Genomic DNA, 21,499 nt, shown 5'->3' with positions numbered 1-21,499 from the left:
GTTTCTATGTGGCCAATATTACCCTAATACCAAAAGCAGACAGAGACACCAACAGAGAGGGTGGGGGCAGAGAGAGAGAGAGAAATAGAGAGAGAGAGAATATATTACAGGCTGGTATCCTTGGTGAACTTTGCAAGAAAAAACCTCCAATTTCATGAAAAAATGGGGAAAAGAAATGAACAGAAACTTCCTTAAATACAAATGGCCAGAAACACATGAAAAAATGTTCTAAGTTGCTAATCAGAAGCAAGATACAAATCACAACAATGAGATTATTTCATAGTACAGAGACTTGCACAGATCAAAAAGAACGAGAACAATCAGTGCTGGCATGGATGCTGAGAGAAGGGGATTCTCATACATTGTTGTTGGGAATGCTAACTGACCCACTTTTTGGAAGTCATTGAGTATTCCTCAAAAAACTAGAGATTGAGCTTCCATATCACCCATCAATAACACTTCTCTGAATAAATCCCAGGGATCCAAAAACACACTGCAGAAATGCAATCTGTACTTTTCTGTTCAATTCAGCACTATTCACAATAGCCAGAATCTGAAAACAACCTGAGTGTCCAAGCAGCCACTGGGAAAAATGAAGTCATGAAATTTGCTTATAGATAGACAGATATAGAGACTATCATGCTGAGTGAAATGAGTGAGGGACAGATATTGAATGAATGCATGCATATATAGGATATATATGTGTGTATTTATATATATATATGTATTAAAAAACATAGTATGAGAGACAGATATGTAAGGGTAGTAGAACAAAGTCCAGGAGGATTGGTCCATGGCTGGAAGTTCTGGAGGAGCCTCAAGTGCTAGAGGAGAAGGCAATTGGGATAAAGAAGGGACCACTATGACAGTGATAGTTGGAAATCATCACTCTTGATAAGACATGTGTGCTGAAAGTAGATAAAGGAATAAACATGACCTCTCAGCCTCTCAGTACGTGGATTGCAAATCATCATGTCCAAAGGGAGGGGGGAAGAAGAGAGAGGAAGAAAGAGGGAGAGAGAGGGAGAGAGAGAAAGAGGGAGAAAAGGGGAGAGAGATGGGGATAGGGGGAGAGGGATAGAAAAGGAGAGAGAAAAAGGGAGAGAAGAAAAGTGCCTGTTATAGAGGCAAGCTGGGTGGGGGTGAGAGGTGGCAGGAGGGGAACAGGGAACACTGGAATATTGGTGGTGGGAAATTCACACTGGTTCAGGGATGCTTATTGAAACACTGTATGACTGAATCCCAACCATTGACAGCTTCGTAACTTTGTATCTCACAATGAATTATTAAAAATGAAAAGAAAACCTTGTCCTCAATAACTTAAAGTATCAACAGGGCTATTGAAAAGTAAGTGGATGAAGATTAAGACCATGAGGGCTCTGATTGGGGTCCAGAGTGACTCCCCTTACCCTTATGAGGAGGACAGATAAGACTTCAGGCAAGAGAGTAAACAATTATTTTTATGTTAATAATTACATTATCAACAAAAAGAGGCAGGCATGAGAAATAATTTTTAATGGGTATTCACTCTGATTGAAAGGCAAGTGCTTATTTGTGAATCAAGATATTTTTATTGAACAGAATAAAATAGAATTTCTTAAGGAGAAATGAGAGGAGATAAAAAGGAAGTAAGTGTTCAAGAGAAACTGCAGGCTTCTCCAGAGTGGAAGAAAATCAAGCAAAGATACAGATTCAAGGTAAAACATGGGTTTGAGAGAGCAAACCAGGACAAGTGCTTCTGTTTGCCACTTTTGGGTGTTAATGCTACAAACAAGTAGTCATTTAAAAGCACTGCAACTTTAGCAGAGACTCAGCTGTTCTAAAACACCATTTCTTGGCTATTAAAATGGCTAGAATAGCCAATTCCATTTCATTCGCTTACTAAGAATACTGGAAGTTATTCTTAAAATCTTCATTATACTACCTAGAACATACGTTGAAATAAATGTTTATTATCATTTTACTTTCTAGCTTTATTTTATTATTATTATTATTATTTTTGCTTTTTGGGTCACACCCGGTGGTGCACAGGGGTTACTCCTGGCTTTACACTCAGGAATCACCCTTGGCGGTGCTCAGGAGACCATATGGGATGCTGGGAATCGAACCCGGGTTGGCCGCATGCAAGGCAAACGCCCTACCCGCTGTGCTATCACTCCAGCCCCACTTTCTAGCTTTAAAGAAGTCAAAGAGAGCATAATATGCTCAGAAAATTTCATGTAGATAACTTGATAACAAAACTGAAATATACTTACAAGAATGCAACGGAACATCAAAAACAATTCCATGTGAATGTCTGATTTGTCTAACTTTGATATAATTTATCTGCATAATAATAGGAAATATTCCAGTGATCACTAAATCAAATTTCAAAATCTATTCACTGACTTTCATATACTTTAATATCTAAAGAACACTGAAAATGCTTACTTCAAACTTTTAAGGCTGCCAAACTATATTTGAAAGCACTAATCCATCTGAAGAAAAAAAGAAACACATTATTCCTATAAAAATTCCAAAATTCCTGGGGCTGGAGCAATAGCACAGCAGGTAGGGCATTTGACTTGCACATGGTCGACCCGGGTGAGATTCCCAATATTCCATATGCTCCTCTGAGCACTGCAAGGGGTAATTCCTAAGTGCAGAGCCAGGAGTGACCCCTGTGCATCTCCAGATATGACCCAAAAGAAAAAAAATTCCAAAATTCCTATCACTTAATGCAAATGACTCAAAATAATCCTTCCTTTCAATTTCTGCATATTTGCCCTTTGGCAATTTCAAATCCAAATGATTAATATGAAATATTATATTACTTTTCCTTGACCTTTCTATATTGCATGTCACTATACATATAAATATATATATGTGTGAGTGTATATATATGTGTGTGTGTATATACATATGTATGTGTGTATATATATGTATATATATATGTATATATATATATATATACAGCTTGCCAGGCTTACTAGGAAAGCTCTGATATTCTGATATTCCCTGTCAAATCAAATACTGTGATGTCAACTATTACTTTACCTATCTAATTCACTATATCTTTAGCTATAAAGTGAAACTAATAGCAATACTAATTATAACATATAAGGATGTATCTTATAAAGCTATGCAAATCAAATTATTATGAGTAAAACATAACAGTGTCTTGAAGCTACTAAGTGTTTAGTACTTGTTACAGGATCATAAAAGTTTATTTTCTCCTTCCCAATTTTTCCTTAAACTCTCACTTTATATCTTTTACTTTCTTCCTCCTGCTTATATCAGTGCAATATCACATTAAGGGAACTCTTGCTAGATTTCTGTACTCTAAATTTCTGTCAAAATAATTTTCACAGCATATTTAACACTTTCTTCAATATCTTCATGTTTCAGTGCAGAGCAAAATCTAAAAATTAATCATTATCTCTACATATTACTTTATCAGTAGACTGTGCTCTACCACTGTTATTTTTGAAGTCTTGCCCAAGAAGTCATATCCAATAAAATAATACTATTTTATGGATGAGATCCCATTTATTTATCTTTGCTGAAAGTGGATCTTGGTTCTCATTATAGAGTTCCATTCACCAGGAAAAATTTTATTAGACATTTCCTTGCTGATAAATTGTCCTTAGATTTGCCATTAAGTTAGTGGTCAACTTTATGCCAGGAACTCTACATGTCAGTTTATAATGAGGTACTGATACAGAATCATTCATCAGTAAGAGAAAATATTAGTTAAATTTCTGGCTTCTTTCAAGATGAGGAAAGCAAGTAAATGTCAGATTTTGAGTCTGTGTTTTTCTTTTTTAATAGAACAGCACATGGAAAGGGAAAAAAAGTATCTAGGGCTAAAGCAATAGTACAGCTGGTAGGACACATGCCTTGCATATTGTTGATACAGATTCTATCCCTGACACCACATATGGTCCCCAGAGCACAACAGGATTAATCACTGAGCACAGAGCCAGGAGTAAGCTCTGAGTACTGCCAGGTGTAGCCCCCAAACCAGAGATTAAACAACAAAAAACATCCGCAAGTACTATTTTACCCTTTATTTGTTGTCCCCTTGATATTACTTATCTCTACACAAAACAAACTCTGCAATGTGATCCCAAGATTTGTCCTTTTCTAATTATCAAGACCAATATAGTTAAATTCAATACTTTTGATGGTTAGACTGCTGTAGGGTGTAATATCATTTTTAACCTTGGAAGATAATTAAAATGTGATTAAATACTCAAGTTGTAAAAATATTAGGTCCTACGTAAAACCTACCACAAAGGCCATTAAATTTTTGTGTTGAGACTTACATATATAACTAGTTTCATAAAATTATCATAGAGGAAAATATGGTAAATTATACGAATAATCAGGTGAATAAAGAGAATTGCCATATCTTAATTTCAGATATTTTATAATGATTGAAATATAAACCAGGGCTGATTTTAGTACTATTATGTCTCAAAAATTGAGTATATTTCTTGGTTTTGTGATTGTTAATTCATCTAGTTACTATTCAAAGGACTAACATTAACATTAAAGGACTAACATATTTGACATTATAAATCTAAGTATATAAATAACATAAATACTACTATAACTAGAATATCTAAAGACTTATGCTATATTATTAGATTATAAGATTAACATAGAGCTTGTCCAGAACAACTTTACCTTGAAATATTTAATGTATATATGGAATATTTATTTCTGTTTTATAGCACAAATTTTTCATACAGAATGACATTTTAAAAGGAAATTTTAAAGATATACTAGGATATGTCAGGAAGAAAACATTACTTAGGCTTGGAGGTATTTTCCATTAAACATTAGCACAATAGTCATTTTGTAGGGTTAATTAATGAGATTGAGAGAAGATTACTAATCTCCAGAGTGTTAAATTGCACTTGTAGTGGAAATTGATCATTATTATCTTGACTCAGAAATATCCCATGGCTTCTGTTGCTTTTAGTTTAGCACATTGATTCTAACTTATAACCCAACATGATGAACTTGAGATAAAATTATTTTTTAGAGATTTGTTATGCAAGACCTATGTATCATTTAGCTTCTTGGATGATGTTTTATAGACATAAGTTTTATCGTGGTGATCCAAAGGAAAACATACCTGGCCAGACTGAAGGCATCATCAATTAAACCTGCTCGATTACTGACAGAGAGAACCTATGAAGTCAGTTAAAAAAAAAAAAAAGAAAAAGAAAACAGAAGATTGGTTAGGCTTCAAATGGCAGTAATTCACATAAAATCAGATCTTTGATGAGTAAATTTACTTTACCTCATGATTCCTGATTAATTGCTCAATTAATAATCTCCAATTCCTTAAATCATAGTTGACTCTAAAGTAACCAGTTTGATTGATATTCCCCAGCAACCAGCTTCCTTTATTGAAAGAAGTTATCCTATGGTGCTCTGAAAATGGTATTTTGGGGGACAGAATACATTTAAAATTTTATAGTGTTAAAATTGTATAAAATGTATTTAATAGCAGCTATCACAGTACCAAAAAATAAAAGAGAATATTATCCTAAATACATAATTTAAATCTAATCTATAATTTATCACTATATCTAAAATGACAGTAGAAAACCTCCAGTGGTTAGTAATACCTCAATTAATTGTTTCCCTTAGCTGACATTTTGTTTCTAATAAAACCATATTACCTATACAATTTTATTTTTCAAGTTAAGACAATCATGAAATTTACTACAGTATTCAGGTGACTTCAAATTGAATTGCTGATGTGAGGCTAGAACAAAAGGAAAGACTTAGTAGCATTTCTCATATTTTATTCAGCAGAAATGTGATTAAAACAATAGGTCTAATTTATTATAAAGTCACTGTTGTTTTTCAACTTCTTTCTTGGAACTACTAATAAATAATAGACTTCCTAGCATCATCAATAATGGTGGGAAAATGAAGCCTCATTTGTTTAAAACTCTAGTATTTCTATATCCAGTTGGATAAAAGCCAATAAATTATGCTTATTGGAATCAGTTTGAAAATAGTAACTTTATTATGGTTACCAGCTAATTCAATTTAAAGAATTCAGTAAAGCAATAGCATAACTTATATATTTTAAATTCTTCAAGAATGCTACAGAGAACCCTGTTCAATTTTCAATGTCAGTCTTTATTGATTTCACAGAACTATAACTCACAGATCTAATGATTTTGTTGTCAGTCTTCAGGACTCATGCTTCATAGAAGTTGTGTATAATGTGTGAAATTTATTTGAAATGTATATTTTATATATACACATAAACACATGGAGATACATATGCCTCTGGAGGTAGGAAAAACCCACAGTGTTCCAATTCCCACAATTTTCAAAATTAGAAAATGCACCACAGAAATTGTGCTGCACAGAGCAAGAGAAAAAAACATCTCTGCTTTTTATTCTATTTTAGGGTTTTACACATCAGACTATAAAACAGATTGTCTTTTATTTTTTAATAAAATGAATTTACATACATTACCCCTCTAGCAATAGGCACACAGGAAGAACCTATACCACAAAAACTACTAGGTGAAATTTAATGAGCAATGATTGCTAACATGCAGTATAGGATGAGCTAATTAATTTTTTCATACTATTACTGCTTTCAAAAATGTACATTAAAAACATGCATGAACATAATTGACACTGAACATAAAGATCTAATATTAATGTTTTAACGACCACTTCAATTTCTTGCCACTTCTCCATATAGTATTTGTTGGAACTGGTAGTTTAATACTCCAGAAAAATTAACCAAAGTGCCCAAAGAAGCTGTTAGGTCCATTTAAGTTTTCCTAAATTTGGTGTCATTTATTGTTACATTCTGTTGATATCAGATGACATAATTTTACTGAAATGTGTTATGAGTATCTTACATCCTTACATTGATGTAAAGAAAAATGAATTAGGAGTACAAAGGTTGGCTTCTTGATCAATTTTTCCTCTACATAAAAGTTTCAACTTAGACCATAACCTTCATTGAATTTCAATTTCCTTAGTTACCTAAGGGCCAAGTTATATATGGCATTTACGGTACCTTCCCATCCTGTAAATTGGTGGGATGATAGAGCATTAGCTCTAGTTTGGGGTTGTACCCAAATTAATTCACAATACTTAAAAAATAATTTAGCCTATGTTATCTAAAATATTAATATTTCCTGGTTTTTTAAATTTTCAAAAAATTAATGTTTAGATACACAGAGATCCTGTGAATTTTTTATCTCACTTTATTCATCAGATATGAAAATTTAAAGTTAAGGAGAAAATATGCAATTAAAAAAAAACTTAATTTAGGGGCCGTAGTGATAAAGGTAGTGTTGCTTGCCTTGAATGCTATTGAGCCAGGTCCAATCCCAGGCACCGCATATGGTCCTCTGAGCTCACCAGGAATGATCTTTGGCACAGAGCCAGGCGGTAGCACTGAGCACCACTGGGTGTAGCCCAGGAACAAAATTAAGCAGGAGCCCACTGAATTTCATATAATTTTGTTGATGATGCAGAAAGTCAGTGGAAAAAAATTAAGACTGAAGTATTAGAAAATACTGTGCATTTTGTTTAATCCTAACTACCTCTAAATACACTTTTTATAATAATATAATTACTATTTCATTATTATTTTATTGAAGCAGCATGTTTCACTTACTTCATATGTTTGGGGGATATAGTTTCATAACACTTCAAAGTGGAATTTACTAGGTTTCAGGCATATCAATGAAAGTATCACTGTTCCTCCGCCATAATCACAGTTCATTGCACTACTTCTACTCGCTCCTTCTCTCCTCTGGCAACAATAGCTCTCTGACTTCACCAGTTCTCTTTTTCATTGTTTTTGTCTATATTCTTAATTTGTTCTCTATATATAACATATAAGATCATACACTTATCTTTCTCTTCCTTACTTATTCCACTTAGCATTGCAGCACTATTCACTTTAGCTAAGAGAGGAAAACAACCCAAGTTCCCAACAATGGATGACTAGATAAAGAAAATGGGATCTATATTACAATAGAGTACTACTAAACCATAAGGGGGAAAAATCTTTTGATTTATTCAATAGTCTTTATTGGCAGGACTAGAGTGGATATTTATAAGTGAAATTAGATATTATATTAATGTGGTTCAATTAACATTGGTTAAGAGCAAGCTTGATCACTTCCTCCATTTTGAAAAAATATATACATTATATTAGAGCATCATGTTAATAATGAAATTAATATTCATAATCTACATTTTCACAGTTTGGAAATGACTGTAGGTTTTTTTATGTTATATAATCTACTTGTGTATGTGTGTGGTAATAATGGGGATCAAACTCAGGCCACTAGTATTCAAGGCAAGTGCTCAACTACTAAACTGTATCTCTGCCCACATTTAATTTTAATTAAGTCTGTTTAAATTTTACTTGGGTGTTAACTTTATGTAATACACTCAACTCTAACATTTTAAATTTTCTTTTTTTTTTTGCTTTTTTGGGTCACACCTGGTGATGCACAGGGGTTACTCCTGGCTCATGCACTCAGGAATCACTCCTGGCGGTGCTCAGGGGACCGTATGGGATACTGGGAATCAAACTCGGGTCGGCCATGTGCAAGGCAAATGCCCTACCCGCTGTGATATCACTCCAGCCCCTAGCATTTTAAATTTTCTAGGTTTTTTTTTAACATCTTTGCTTTGGAGGGAGGGAATAAGGATTAGTCTTCCAGCAGTGCCTAGGAAGTCTGGGTCCTCTCCTAATAATACTCACCCTGGCAAATGCAGGTATGACAAGTTCATTTTCCCTGCTATGTTGTGTCACTTGCCAGGAATGTTTAGGCCCCAAAAACTAAGCCTGGTAGTCGTGGAGGTGTTGACTTCACTGTCCCCAATCAGATTTGGGTTTCAAACTCTGCCCCTTTGCCAACTCTAGTTTGTGAACTCATTCCAGTCAACAGGTATGATATAGACAAACTGAAATAGAAAAGAAAATCCCTATACCTTCCGTGTCTGATAACAATAGGAAAGACAGACATCTTTTGTTTTTTAGTATGCAGTTATTAAGTTGATGACTAAAACCTGAAGGTTATTACTATCATGAAGATTTTTATGCCTTTGCTATAAATGAGATCTTTGAAGAAATGATTCCTAAAAGAGTTTGCAATAGATTTTTAAGTATCTTTTTTATACTAGTTAATTATATCTCAAAAATTAGTGCAGGGATTAGTACAGGCAAGCAATGAATTTTAAAGAGATCTTTTCCAATGTCCTAATGAGGTACCATATCTGATGAGTATCATAATAAAAAATATGGACCTTATATTTAAAGCAACAGTATTGCAAATTAAAATTATATTTGAATGTATTCAAAATGCCAAAGGCTTTAGACTGTATCAAGGAATGAAAAGTTGCCATTCTATAAGATTTTGTGTTTAAATGCCTATCCTTCTTTGGGAATAAAATATAAGTAAAATTATGCCTTTTTGTTCAAACTTGTATAGTTATAGAACATTCCAATTTTGAAATAAAAGTGATAACCAAGGGCCAGAGACATAGTACAAGGATTAAGGCACTTGGCTTACACGTGGTCAACATTGTTTTGACCCCTGGCACAGCATGCTTCTCTGAGCACAGAGCCAGGAGTAGGAGTAAGTCCTGAGCGATATTGGATATAGTTAGAAAACAAAATGAAACAAAACAAAAATTGTCAACCATCATAACAAGATAACAATCTGAAGAAACTAGTTATAAGATGGCTCGGTTTTCTTACTTGACTTTAAGTTAGATAATGTTTTGTACATCCTATAAAACAAAACAAAACCAACATGTGAACAATCCAAATAATTAGCTACCAATATGTGTGTCTAGTGACAAAATTGGTAGAGAAAATTAATTTAGAAAATAAAACTAATGAGTGAGGGAAGTCATTCAGTGGGATTGGAGTATAAACTTTGCATAAAGGGATCCCAATTTTCATCCCAGGCACTGTAAAATCCCAGAGAACTGCCTGGAATAGCATCTACAGACTGAAACAGGACAAGCCCCCAGAACTTTAGGATGGGAGTCAAAACAAAACAAAACATAAACAAAAAAATTAAAAAAAGAAAAAAATTTTTAAAAAATAACAAGCTTTGGGCTGGAGCGATAGCACAGTGGGTAGGGCATTTGCTTTGCAGGCGGCCGACCCAGGTTCAATTCCCAGCATCCCATATGGTCCCCCGGGCACATTCAGGAGTGATTCCTGAGTGCAGAGCCAGGAGTAACCCCTGAGCATCACTGGGTATGACCCAAAAAGCAAAAAATAAATAAGTAACTAAATAACAAGCTTCAAAGATACTTTGGGCCAGAAAGCTAAATTTGTTAAATCTTAATGTCCTCATTTTCACAATGGAGATTAATAATAATATTTTAAAGAATTTTGAGTTTAAAATAAAGTGATGTTTGAGTAAAAAGCTACAGTATTTTGCCATTATTAATTTTAACATACAGTTTTCACAATCAATTGCTCCTTTGTTTGAAGTGTTTTCTTACCTAACACTGGAAATTAAACTGGAAATTAAACTAAGGAAATACTTAACTCAGTTGAAGTTTCAGCTAACAAGTGAACTTTCACACTTAAAAATGTCTGGTAATTAGTATTTTTAAGTAAAAACTAAAGATAAAAAATCACTTTGTTTTAAATAACAAACTTTGTTTTAAAAATTTTTTTATGTTAAAATGTATTATTAACCTTTGAATTAATTAGGTACTTATTGAAATGTTGAATAAGTTAGGATGTCTAGAGTAAGTGACATTTGAAACCAAATGCCTTAAAAAAAGTTTCCATTATTAAGAAAAAGATGTTATTATTTGAATATATTTTGAAAAAAAAAGAAATCAACTTTCCCCTCTAATATCAGCACTGTGCTTTTCCTCTATTATAATTTTCCTGTGACAGGCTTTACATCCAAAAAAAGGGTAAAACACATTCTTTTCCAGTGCACATGGAACATTTTCCAGAATAGACCATGTGCTGGGCCACACAACATACCTCAACAGAATCAGGAAAATAGACATTGTATCAGCTATCTTTTCAGACCATGATGCACTGAAGATAGTTAATCATGGACAGATGCAGAAAACCAAATCAAACACCTGGAAATTAAACAACTCAATGTTGAATAATGAGTGGGTCAGGAAGGCAATCAAGGAAGAAATCAAAAAGTACCTGGAAACAAATGAGAATGAAGACACGAGCTACCAGAACCTGTGGGACAAAGCTAAAGCCATGTTAAGGGGAAAATTTATAGCTCTGCAAGCATTCCTCAGGAAGGAAGAAAGGGCCCACATAAATAACTTAACTTCACAGATTAAGATTTTAGAAAATGACCAACAAAATGAGCCCAAACCAGGCAGAAGAAAAGAGGTAATAAAACTTAGGGCAGAAATCAACGACATGAAAACCAAAGGACAATCTGAAAGATCAATGAAACCAAGAGCTGGTTCTTCGAGAAAGTAAACAAGATTGATAAACCATTAGCAAGACTCACAAAGAAAGAGAGAGAGAACTCTTATAAACAGAATCAGAAATGAAAAGGGGGACATCACAATAGAAACCAAAGAAATTCAAAAGATTATCAGAGACTACTTTGAAAAGCTGTATGCCACGAAACAAGAGAACCTAGAGGAAATGGATAAATTCCTGGATTCCCACAATCTCCCAAGGCTGAACCAAGAAGACCAGGAATACCTGAACAGTCCTATTAATATCAAGGAAATTGAAACTGTAATCAAAATTCTTACCAAAAACAAAAGCCCAGGTCCAAATGGATTCACTTAGCAAACTCTTGAAAACATTAAAAGAGGACCTGTTGCCAGTTCTTCTCAAGCTATTCCAGGAAATTGAAAAAAAACAGAAACCCTCCCAAATAGTTTCTACGAGGCTCATATTCCCTAATACCAAAAGCAAACAAAACACCACAAAAAAAAAGAGAAAACTATAGGCCAATATCCCTGATGAACACGGATGCAAAGATTCTCATCAAAATATTAGCAAACAGAATTCAACAACTCATCAAAAAATCATACACTACGACCAAGTGGGATTCATCCTGGGGATGCAAGGATGGTTTAACATTTGGAAATCAATCAACATAACCTATCATATCAACAAAAGAAAAGAACCATATGATCATATCAATAGATGCAGAGAAAGCATTTGACAAGATCCAGCACCCATTTATGATGAAAACTCTCACCAAAATGGGTACAAAAGGGACTTTCCTCAAGATAGTCAAAGTCATCTACTACAAGCCTACAGCAAACATCATCCTCATTGGGGAAAAACTAAGAGCCTTCCCTCTGAGATCAGGGACTAGACAAGGATGGCCACTCTCTCCACTCCTGTTCAATATAGCACTGGAAGTACTTGCAATAGCAGTTATACAAGAAAAAGATATTAAGGGCATTCAGGTAGAAAAGAAAGAAATCAAACTCTCACTATATACAGATGATATGATACTATACTTAGAGAACCCTAAAACCTTTACCAAGAAACTCTTAGAAACAATAGACTTGTATAGTAAAGTTGCAGGCTATAAAATCAATACCCAAAAGTCCATGGCTTTCCTATACTCAAATAATGAGAGAGAAGAAAGTGACTTGATAAAAGCAATCCCGTTCACAATTGTACATCAAACGATCAAATATCTTGGAATCAGCTTAACTAAGGAGGTAAAGGACTTGTATAATGAAAACTACAAAACACTACTTCACGAAATAAAAGAGGACACGAGGAAATGGAATGATATCCCCTGCTCATGGATTGGAATAATTAATATTATCAAAATGGCAATACTTCCCAAAGCATTGTACAAATTCAATGCAATCTCTATAAGGATACCCTTGATATTTTCAAAGAAATAGAGCAAGCACTCCTGAAAATCGTATGGAACAACAAGCCCCCACAAATAGCTAAAGCAATACTTGGGAAAAAAGAAAATGGGAGGAATCAACCTCCCCAAATTCAAACTCTACTACAAAATGGTAGTAAATAAAACAGCATTGTACTGGAACAAAGGCAGAGCTGCAGACCAATAGAACAGGATTGACTATTCTGACACACCACCCCAAATATATGATCATCTAATATTTGATAAGGGAACAAGAAATGTGAAGTGGAGCAAGGAAAGCATGTTTAACAAATTGTGCTGGAAAAACTGGACCGCTATATGCAAAAAAATAAACTCAGATCTCCACCTATCACCATGCAAAAAAATAAACTCAGATCTCCACCTATCACCATGTACAAAAGTCAGATCAAAATGGATTAAAGACCTCAACATCAGACCAGAATCCCTAAGGTACACTGAAAACAAGGTCGGCAAAATCCTCCACGACATTATAACCAATGGTATCTTCAAAGCTGACACACCACTGGCCAAGCAAGTGAAAACAGAGATAAATAAATGGGTACTACATTAAACTAAGAAGCTTCTGCACCTCAAAAGATACAGTGACCAAAATACAAAGACAGCCTACAGAATGGGAAAGGATATTTACCCAATACCCATCCAATAAGGGGTTGATATCAAGGATATACAAGGCACTGGTTTAATTCAGCAAGAAGACAACTGCCAACCCGATCAAAAAATGGGGTGATGAAATGAAAAGAAACTTCCCCAAAGAAGAAATCCGAATGGCTGAGAGGCACTTGAGAAAATGCTCGACATCACTAATCATCAGGGAGATGCAGATCCAAACAACAATGAGATACCATCTCACACCACATAGACTGGCCCACAACCAAAAAAAAAAACCAAAAGAACCGATATTGGTGTGGATGTGGGGAGAAAGGGACTCTTCTTCACTGCTAGTGGGAATGCCGACTTGTTCACCCTTTTGGAAAACAATATGGACGATTGTCAGAAAATTAGAAATTGAACTCCCATTTGACTCAGCAATATCACTCCTGGGAATATATCCTAGAGAGGCAAAAAGGTATAGTAGAAATGACATTTGCATTTTTATGTTCATTGCAGCACTGTTTACAACAGCAACAATCTGGAAAAAAAATGGAGTGCCCAAAAGCAGATGACTGGTTAAAGAAACTTTGGTACATATACACAATGGAATACTATGCAGCTGTCAGAAAAGATAAAGTCATGAAATTTGCATATAAGTGGATCAACCTGAAAAGTATCATGTTGAATGAAATGAGTCAGAAAGAAAGAGACACAGAAAGATTGCACTCATATGTGGAATATCAAGTAGCAGAGAGGTATGAGCTAGCAATGATACAACTTCTGGCAGAAATTTCTCTGGACTTACTAAAATACTAAAATACAAAAATCTAAAACCTCACAGCCACTATTTTGGCCACATGACCTCGTATCTCTTCATTCTCAGCAATGGAAAACAAATTATAAAATGCTTCCTTTCCAGCAGGTCCGACATTGGGGGGGAGGAACTCCAAACAATAATAGTGAGTTTTTTTGTTGAAATATTGAATGTAATAAAAGTAAAGAGAAAGTAAAGTGAAATTTATCAGCTACACAGGCGGGGTGGGGGGCTGGGGAGGTGGGAGGTTTGGGGGAGGTTTACTGTGGTTCTTGGTGGTGGAATATGTGCACTGGTGAAGGGATGGGAGTTCAAGCATTGTATAACTGAGACTTAAGCCTGAAAGCTTTGTAACTTTCCACATGGTGATTCAATAAAAAATAAAAATAAATTAAAAATAAATAAATAAATAAAGTTAACTTGTCAAAGAGAAAAAATATTCCTGTGACAAAAAAGATGGGCCTCAAGGGGCTGGATCCATAGCACAGTGGGTAGATGTTTACCTTGCACGTGGCTGACCCGGGTTCGATTCCCAGTATCTCATATGGTCCCCTGAACACCACCAGGGGTAATTCCTGAGTGCAGAACCAGGAGTAACCCCTGTGCATCACCAGGTGTGACCGCAAAATGCAAAAAAAAAAAAAAATGGGCCCTCAAGACAAAATTATCCAATACATGAGACCGAACAGACAAAATAGAAAGGTTATCTTTGAGATTTCTTCTTAGAAGTCTTCAATTTTTGTGCATTTTACAAGTTTTTAGGAAACATTTATATGACATGGAAATTCTCAAAAAAAGCTTCAAAATTTCAAATGGGACAATGGTATCACTGTATCACTGTCATCCATTTGCTCATCGATTTGCTTGAGCGGGCACCAGTAATGTCTCTATTCCTACCAGCCCTAAGATTTTAGCAGCCTCTCCTTACTCGTATATATATTAAAATATATATATATGTAAAATAAAATCTGGGACTACAAATACTAAAGTACTATAAAATCTGGGGTTAGAGAAATAGTACAACTGGCAAGGTGCTTGCCCTGCATGCAGCAGACTCCACTTCAATTTCAATTTCTGGCATCACTACACTCTCGAGTCTTCCGAGTCTCCCCAAGTGTGACTGTTGAACGCAGAACGAGCAGTAAGCCTCAAGAACCACCAGGTGTGTCCTCCTCCCAGAAAGGGACAATAGTATATTGATTAAATATATATGCAATGATTTAAAGGGAAATGACATTATACTCTATAGGTTGCACATTTCACAAATTTGGGGTAAGACTGGAATATGCTGTATTCACAATTCATAATGATTAGATAATATCAATTAAGACAATTTCTCAAAGACAACCTGTTTTTATTGGTCATGGAAAGTAGTGACACAATATTAGTACTTTAGAGTAAGGGGATACCTTCAATAATAACAAGGAAATAATGAGGGAAGTAGAGGAAATAAACCTAGGAAAAATACCAGGAAGAATCAGAACTTTCTTGAATCCCTGCACTGTCAAAAAGGGAAGATTCGATCTATTCCTCACGTCCGGTCAGTACCATTGCCCTTTTCTAATTCTCCCATTTCTCTACCTTTTCAAGAGAAAGATTATACTCCTTCAGACTGTTCAGTTTCATTATCCTAGCAATTCGATGTAGGAAAGAATTCAGTCAACATACTTGTTGACTCATTTGACTAACAACCACAGATTTTATTCATCATTTAGTAGGAAATTATGTGTATATACATATAAATTAAAAAAGAAGTTGAAATTATAAAGAAACAAAATATATTAAATAAATTCAGAATATGGTATATTTTAAAAATGAAAGAAATAGATTGTAATAAGCAATTTAAAAGAAATACCACAAATTTTTATTTATTTTAATGTCTCTATTATGTATGTTTTCTATACAATGCATGTAAAATTAAAAATATTTTTATAATATTATGTGTTTAAAATAAGAAGGAAATTTTAATACTTAAGTGGAAATAGATTTATATTTCTGCTAAGCAGATAATATTCTATTATAAAATCTTTGTCCTATATTTATTATGTACATATTTTAAATTCTCAAATATCCCTTCCTGTAGCAGGACCAAGCTGAAAGTACTGTTTTTTTAAATATCTCACTCTATTTAAAATAAGATTCTGGAAGTTTAAAGTACTTACAGTACAGAAAGATATCAATTAGCAACACAAAAAGAAAATTTAGGAAAAATAAAGTTTGGAGACATTGACCATCTAAATGCAAACTTACAAAAAAGATGTTTTTTTTTCAGTTCAATAGAAAACAGAAATAAAAGGAATATGTTTCACAGTCCACCATGAAAGATTATATTGGATTCAAGAAAGTTTTTCTCATAGTTAACTGAAATAAGTCACTATCTTATTGAAGGTATATAGAAATAAAATACTATCTTATCTTTTCTTCTCTGTTAGGCTTGACCCTACATAAAGGATAATTTAAGAACACCTAGAAATCCTTCATTTGTCTCCTATAATTATCTAATTGTATAGAGAATATTGCCTCACCCATCAAGAGCTGGTAAGAAGAAGATAGCAGGAAAATGAAATAAAAATGTGGTTTGCATTTCAATTTTTGGTATATTATTCTATTGGGAGCTTTAATTATATCTTAATTACATTTGTAATTATAAAATGATGTTGTTTACAATAGCTAAAATTAGTAATACAAAAACTTATTTTAAATTTTCCCTTTATTATCAAACAAATCAATTAAATAATTATGTAGGCAGACTGAAATTAGGCTATCATACTCTGTCAGACCTACTTTTGTGAAGTGATTATCATTCCTCTATATTTTCTAATTTTCCTTTATTCACATTTTTATACAACTAAAACTACAGGCTTAGTTGCTAAACAATTATCTGAAATTAAATAGTTCCTCAGGGTGAATATATATTTTACCTGATTTGTTAGACACCCAAATAATAGCTTCTGAAGACACATGGCTTCTATTTCCTACCACAACCGTTAATGGAATCTGCCACAGGTAACTGAAAAATAAAAGAGCAGTTTTGAGAATAAAATCAGTTATATCAAACAAATACTTCTTCCTATGCATTTTTGTTATTCTTTCGTAGGAGAACTATTGGGGACTGCTCAGGACCCTGAACAAAAGAGGACCCAAAACCTTTACCCTGGACAAACCAGAAAATTCCATTACCAGCTTTGCATGACCTGAGGCAAAGGTGCCCTTGTGACAAAGGAAATAGCCAAACTCAAGAGGTAAAAGTAGCCCAGGGCAGTTAACTAAGAGACTCCATAAAGCCCTAAAGTAGAATGCTCCTGCCAGATAAACCCTTGCCTTCCTCTCCCCACTATTTCTCAATCTACTCTTGAAGAATGTTGTAAGCCCACCTAATACACCCCGAACCTTTCCTTATTTGGTCTGAGAAGACACTTCCCTGATGATTGACATCTTATGTACTAATCCCCTGCTAAGAAAAGTATAAAACCAGCATGGCAGTTAATAAAGTTGCCCTTGATCGGCATGTGTCGTCTTGGGCCTCCTATTTATTATCCTCACTAGTTTTATTTCAGATCGGAACCGCTCAAAGAACCCACCCAATTAGGAGCGCTTTCTACTGTTGTCTCTCCGCGGGCCGGAGAGATCTCCGGGGGAACCCGCAGAGAACTGAAAAAAATTCTCAGTTGCGACATAAGAAATAAGTCAAGAAGAAATCACTCTCAATGTCCGTAGATTTGGCCTCTTATCAGTTTTAGTTTCAATCTTGCAAAAGAAACAAACATGCAACAAAAAGAGGAAAGCTAACTTGACACTTTGTATTAGGAAAAATGAGTAGCTGAGATCTACAAATCTGAGCCAACTTTATATTTATTAAATCTCAGAATTACTGCTTTTAAACCAGACTAATATACATTTCAATAGTTTCAACTTGCCTAACTCTTCTTTTAAAAAACATTAAATTTTACAGAAAAGTTAATACGGCATACGCAAAGTTATTCAGCAGAGCATAAACAAAGTTAATTCTAAGCAAATCCTCCTCATTCAAATTAATTCAATAACACTATGAAAAACATCATTCTGTTTTCTGAAATGGAAATTCCAAATTAATGTGTGAAATCTTTAACCAATATGCATGAATCAGTCATCAGCCTCAGATATTAAGGTATAAAACTTGAGACTTATATTTGCACGTGAATTAATATTGTTTTAGGGTTTTCTTTTGGGGGTGATGTTGATCCATACACAGCAATGCTGAGAACTTATTTCTGACTGTGCTCTGGGATCACTCCTGGTCTTCAGAGAACCACATGTGGTGTTAGGAATTAAACCAAGATCAGAAGCATCCATGGTAAGTATATTAATCCGTGTATGATCTCTGTGGCAATATTATTTTAATATCAAATGAGTAGTCAGAGAGCGATGGTATGGTATGTATGGTCTTAATAAGTTCAACAACTTTACCCCATTTCTTTTTGTTTGTTTTACCCATATCTTACAGTTCTTACGCTGGCTCCTGGCTCTATGTTTAGACATCACTCCAGAAGGTGCTAAAGGAAAATAATGTGGTACAGGGGATTGAACTGGGATAGAACCCATGCAAGGCAAAAGGCTTAACCACTGTAAATCTCTCTGGTCCTACATTTTTTTTCTCCCTACAATAAAGTCTGGTATTTTGGCCAAACATCACAATCTTAATATATAAACAGGGTTAGTTGGTTGTTGATATTTGGGACATGGAATATATTTTTAATCTTGAAAATATAAAGAAGAAATACTCTGTAACCTTAACAATATCACAACATTTTTCAAAATAATAATAAAAGTAATTAGTCAGTAATTAGTCATAATTATATGACTACCAATAAATCTGACTCTAGGAATTTGGGAAGTTACCAAATATCTTTTAAATATATAATGAGATATTTTATTATTTTACCATATATTTTACCATTTTACATTATGTACACAGTGAACAGAATTCACTAATACTAAAATAAAGTTCAAAATGGAAGAAATTAATATTTCATATATACTTTTGATAATATATAAAATTGAAATATTTATTTTTAATCTTAAAATAATGTGCTGCATTAGTCATAAAAACAATTTTGAGTACCAACTATGTATAGACATTATACTATTTGGCAATTGGTTCTACACAATTTATCAGGAAATAAAGTATAGTAGTCAAATACCTACTATACTTAAGGTAGGATGAAACTAACTTTTGTAAGCTCTTTAACAAATACTTCCTGGTAGCTAACAAAGTATGCACATGCCATAAATATTCAATAATGAATTTCTCTGAGGAAGGCACAAAGAACTGATATATTTCTTTAATAGCTGCTCTGTAAAAAGACTGATTTTTTTATTAATTTGAAAATATCAGTTGAGATAATACTGCCTGACACATATGATTTTCAAAGGATGAGCTCTTATTATTTTTTTCTTTTTGGGTCGCACCCAGCAATGCACAGGTGTTACTCCCGGCTCATGCACTAAGGAATTACTCCTCGAAGTGCTCAGAGGACCACATGGTATGCTGGGAATTGAACCCGGTTTGGCTGCATGCAAGGCAAACGCCCTACCCGCTGTGCTATTGCTCCAGACCCATCATTTCTTTTTGTACCTAAGGGTTTTCAAAGCCTGAAAAAGTAGGTACTCTAAGTTACAGTTGAATTAAACTGAACTAAATTAAAATAAGAGGGACTAAATAAATCTACAGGTGTAACAAAGATTATAAACTTGACTTTTTTTTTTATTAAATCACCATGTGGAAAATTACAATGCTTTCAGGCTTAAGTCTCAGTTATACAATGCTAAAACAACCATCCCTTCAACAGTGCGCATATTCCACCACCAAAAAAAAAAAAACAAACATCTCAGTATACCTCCCATCCCTCCCCTGTCCCCCTCCCCCCCCCCGGCCTGGGTAACTGATAAATTTCACTTTATTTTCTCTTTACTTTGGTTACATTCAACATTTCAACAAAAAACTCACTATTATTGTTATGAGTTGTCCATTAAAGTCAGATCTGTGGTGAAGAGATATGAGGTCTCTTGGATTTGGATATGGATATCTGTATTTTAGCAACTAAGTCCAGGGAAATTTCTTCCAGAAATTGGATCATTGCAATCTTGTATCTCTCATTAGTGGTTCACATAGTATGGTGATCGCCATGCCCTTCCCCCCCTTTCCCTGGCAGGGAAATGGGGGGAGAGAGAAGAAACTTTTCCCTCCTGTCCAGGCATGGGGCCACGGCTTAGTTCTCAGTCTGGAGACAGTCTGCAAGGAGCTGCCAGTATCAAAAGTAGTTTAGTTGGCCTCTAGAATCACGCTCGTGCAGCTGCGGTGAGGCCCCACACCTAAACTTGACTTTCATGGTAAATGTCTTCTATGCTGTATTGGATCAATTCATAGTAATGTATCATTACTAAAGTCATGCCACTGTCACTGTCATCCTGTTGCTCATTGATTTGCTCGGGTGGGCACCAGTAACGTCACCATTGTGAGACTTGTTACTATTCTCGGCACATCAAATACACCATGGGTAACTTGCCAGGCTCTGCCTGTGGGGGCGAGATACTCTCGGTAGCTTGCTGGGCTCTCCAAGAGGGGCAGAGAAATCGAATTCAGGTCATTCACGTGCAAGGCAAACAACCTACCCACTGTGCTACCACTCTAGCCAAAGTCATGTATCAATAAAAAATAAAGTGAAGCATCAACTGGTTAAAGGCAAAAAACTAAAAAAATTGATAATTAGAAATCTTTAAAAAAAAGGTAGATTTTTTGTAGCAGAAACATAAAACATTTTTAAAATTTTATTTACCCCAATATTAACAAAATATTTCTTTCAATAGAAAAAAATTATTTAAACTTATTAAAATTCAAATTATGATTAAAATTTGAATTTTCATTATTTTAACTTTCTCAAAAGTCTATTAGTATATAAAGATCTATATCAACAACTATATATTGTTTATATAAGATATTTCGGGGAAAAAAACATTGGAATATTTCATAAGATTTTAAAAATAGATATTTTAATTTCTCCTAGAAAGGGTTATACTCTATTTTATGGTAATTTGTATATATGCATAGTTATAAACATCATTAAATTCTATATATTGTTACAAAAAGAAAATATTGCAAATGACCAAGTATATCTGAAAGTTGTCTTCTTTTCTGAATTGTAATTCTTTGAATTAT

General features: G+C 34.3%; 1 protein-coding gene across 2 annotated transcripts in view; it reads right to left on the bottom strand.

The window, feature by feature from the left end:
* TRHDE (thyrotropin releasing hormone degrading enzyme) overlaps positions 1 to 21,499 on the bottom strand; it is a 450,763-nt gene that overhangs the window by 82,786 nt on the left and 346,478 nt on the right. For both annotated transcript variants that reach the window (XM_004602680.3, XM_055118082.1), the window contains 3 exons: positions 17,226 to 17,314; positions 5,294 to 5,427; positions 5,126 to 5,181 (listed from right to left, as the gene is read on the bottom strand). In XM_004602680.3, coding sequence (XP_004602737.3) covers positions 5,126 to 5,181; positions 5,294 to 5,427; positions 17,226 to 17,314 — 279 coding nt within the window. The remainder of the gene's footprint in view (positions 1 to 5,125; positions 5,182 to 5,293; positions 5,428 to 17,225; positions 17,315 to 21,499) is intronic.

This window comes from Sorex araneus, chromosome 10 (genome assembly GCF_027595985.1).
Source record: "Sorex araneus isolate mSorAra2 chromosome 10, mSorAra2.pri, whole genome shotgun sequence".
NCBI lineage: Eukaryota > Metazoa > Chordata > Mammalia > Eulipotyphla > Soricidae > Sorex > Sorex araneus.
The sequence above is the reverse complement of the archived record's forward strand: the minus strand, read 5'-3'. Positions and strand labels throughout refer to the sequence as shown.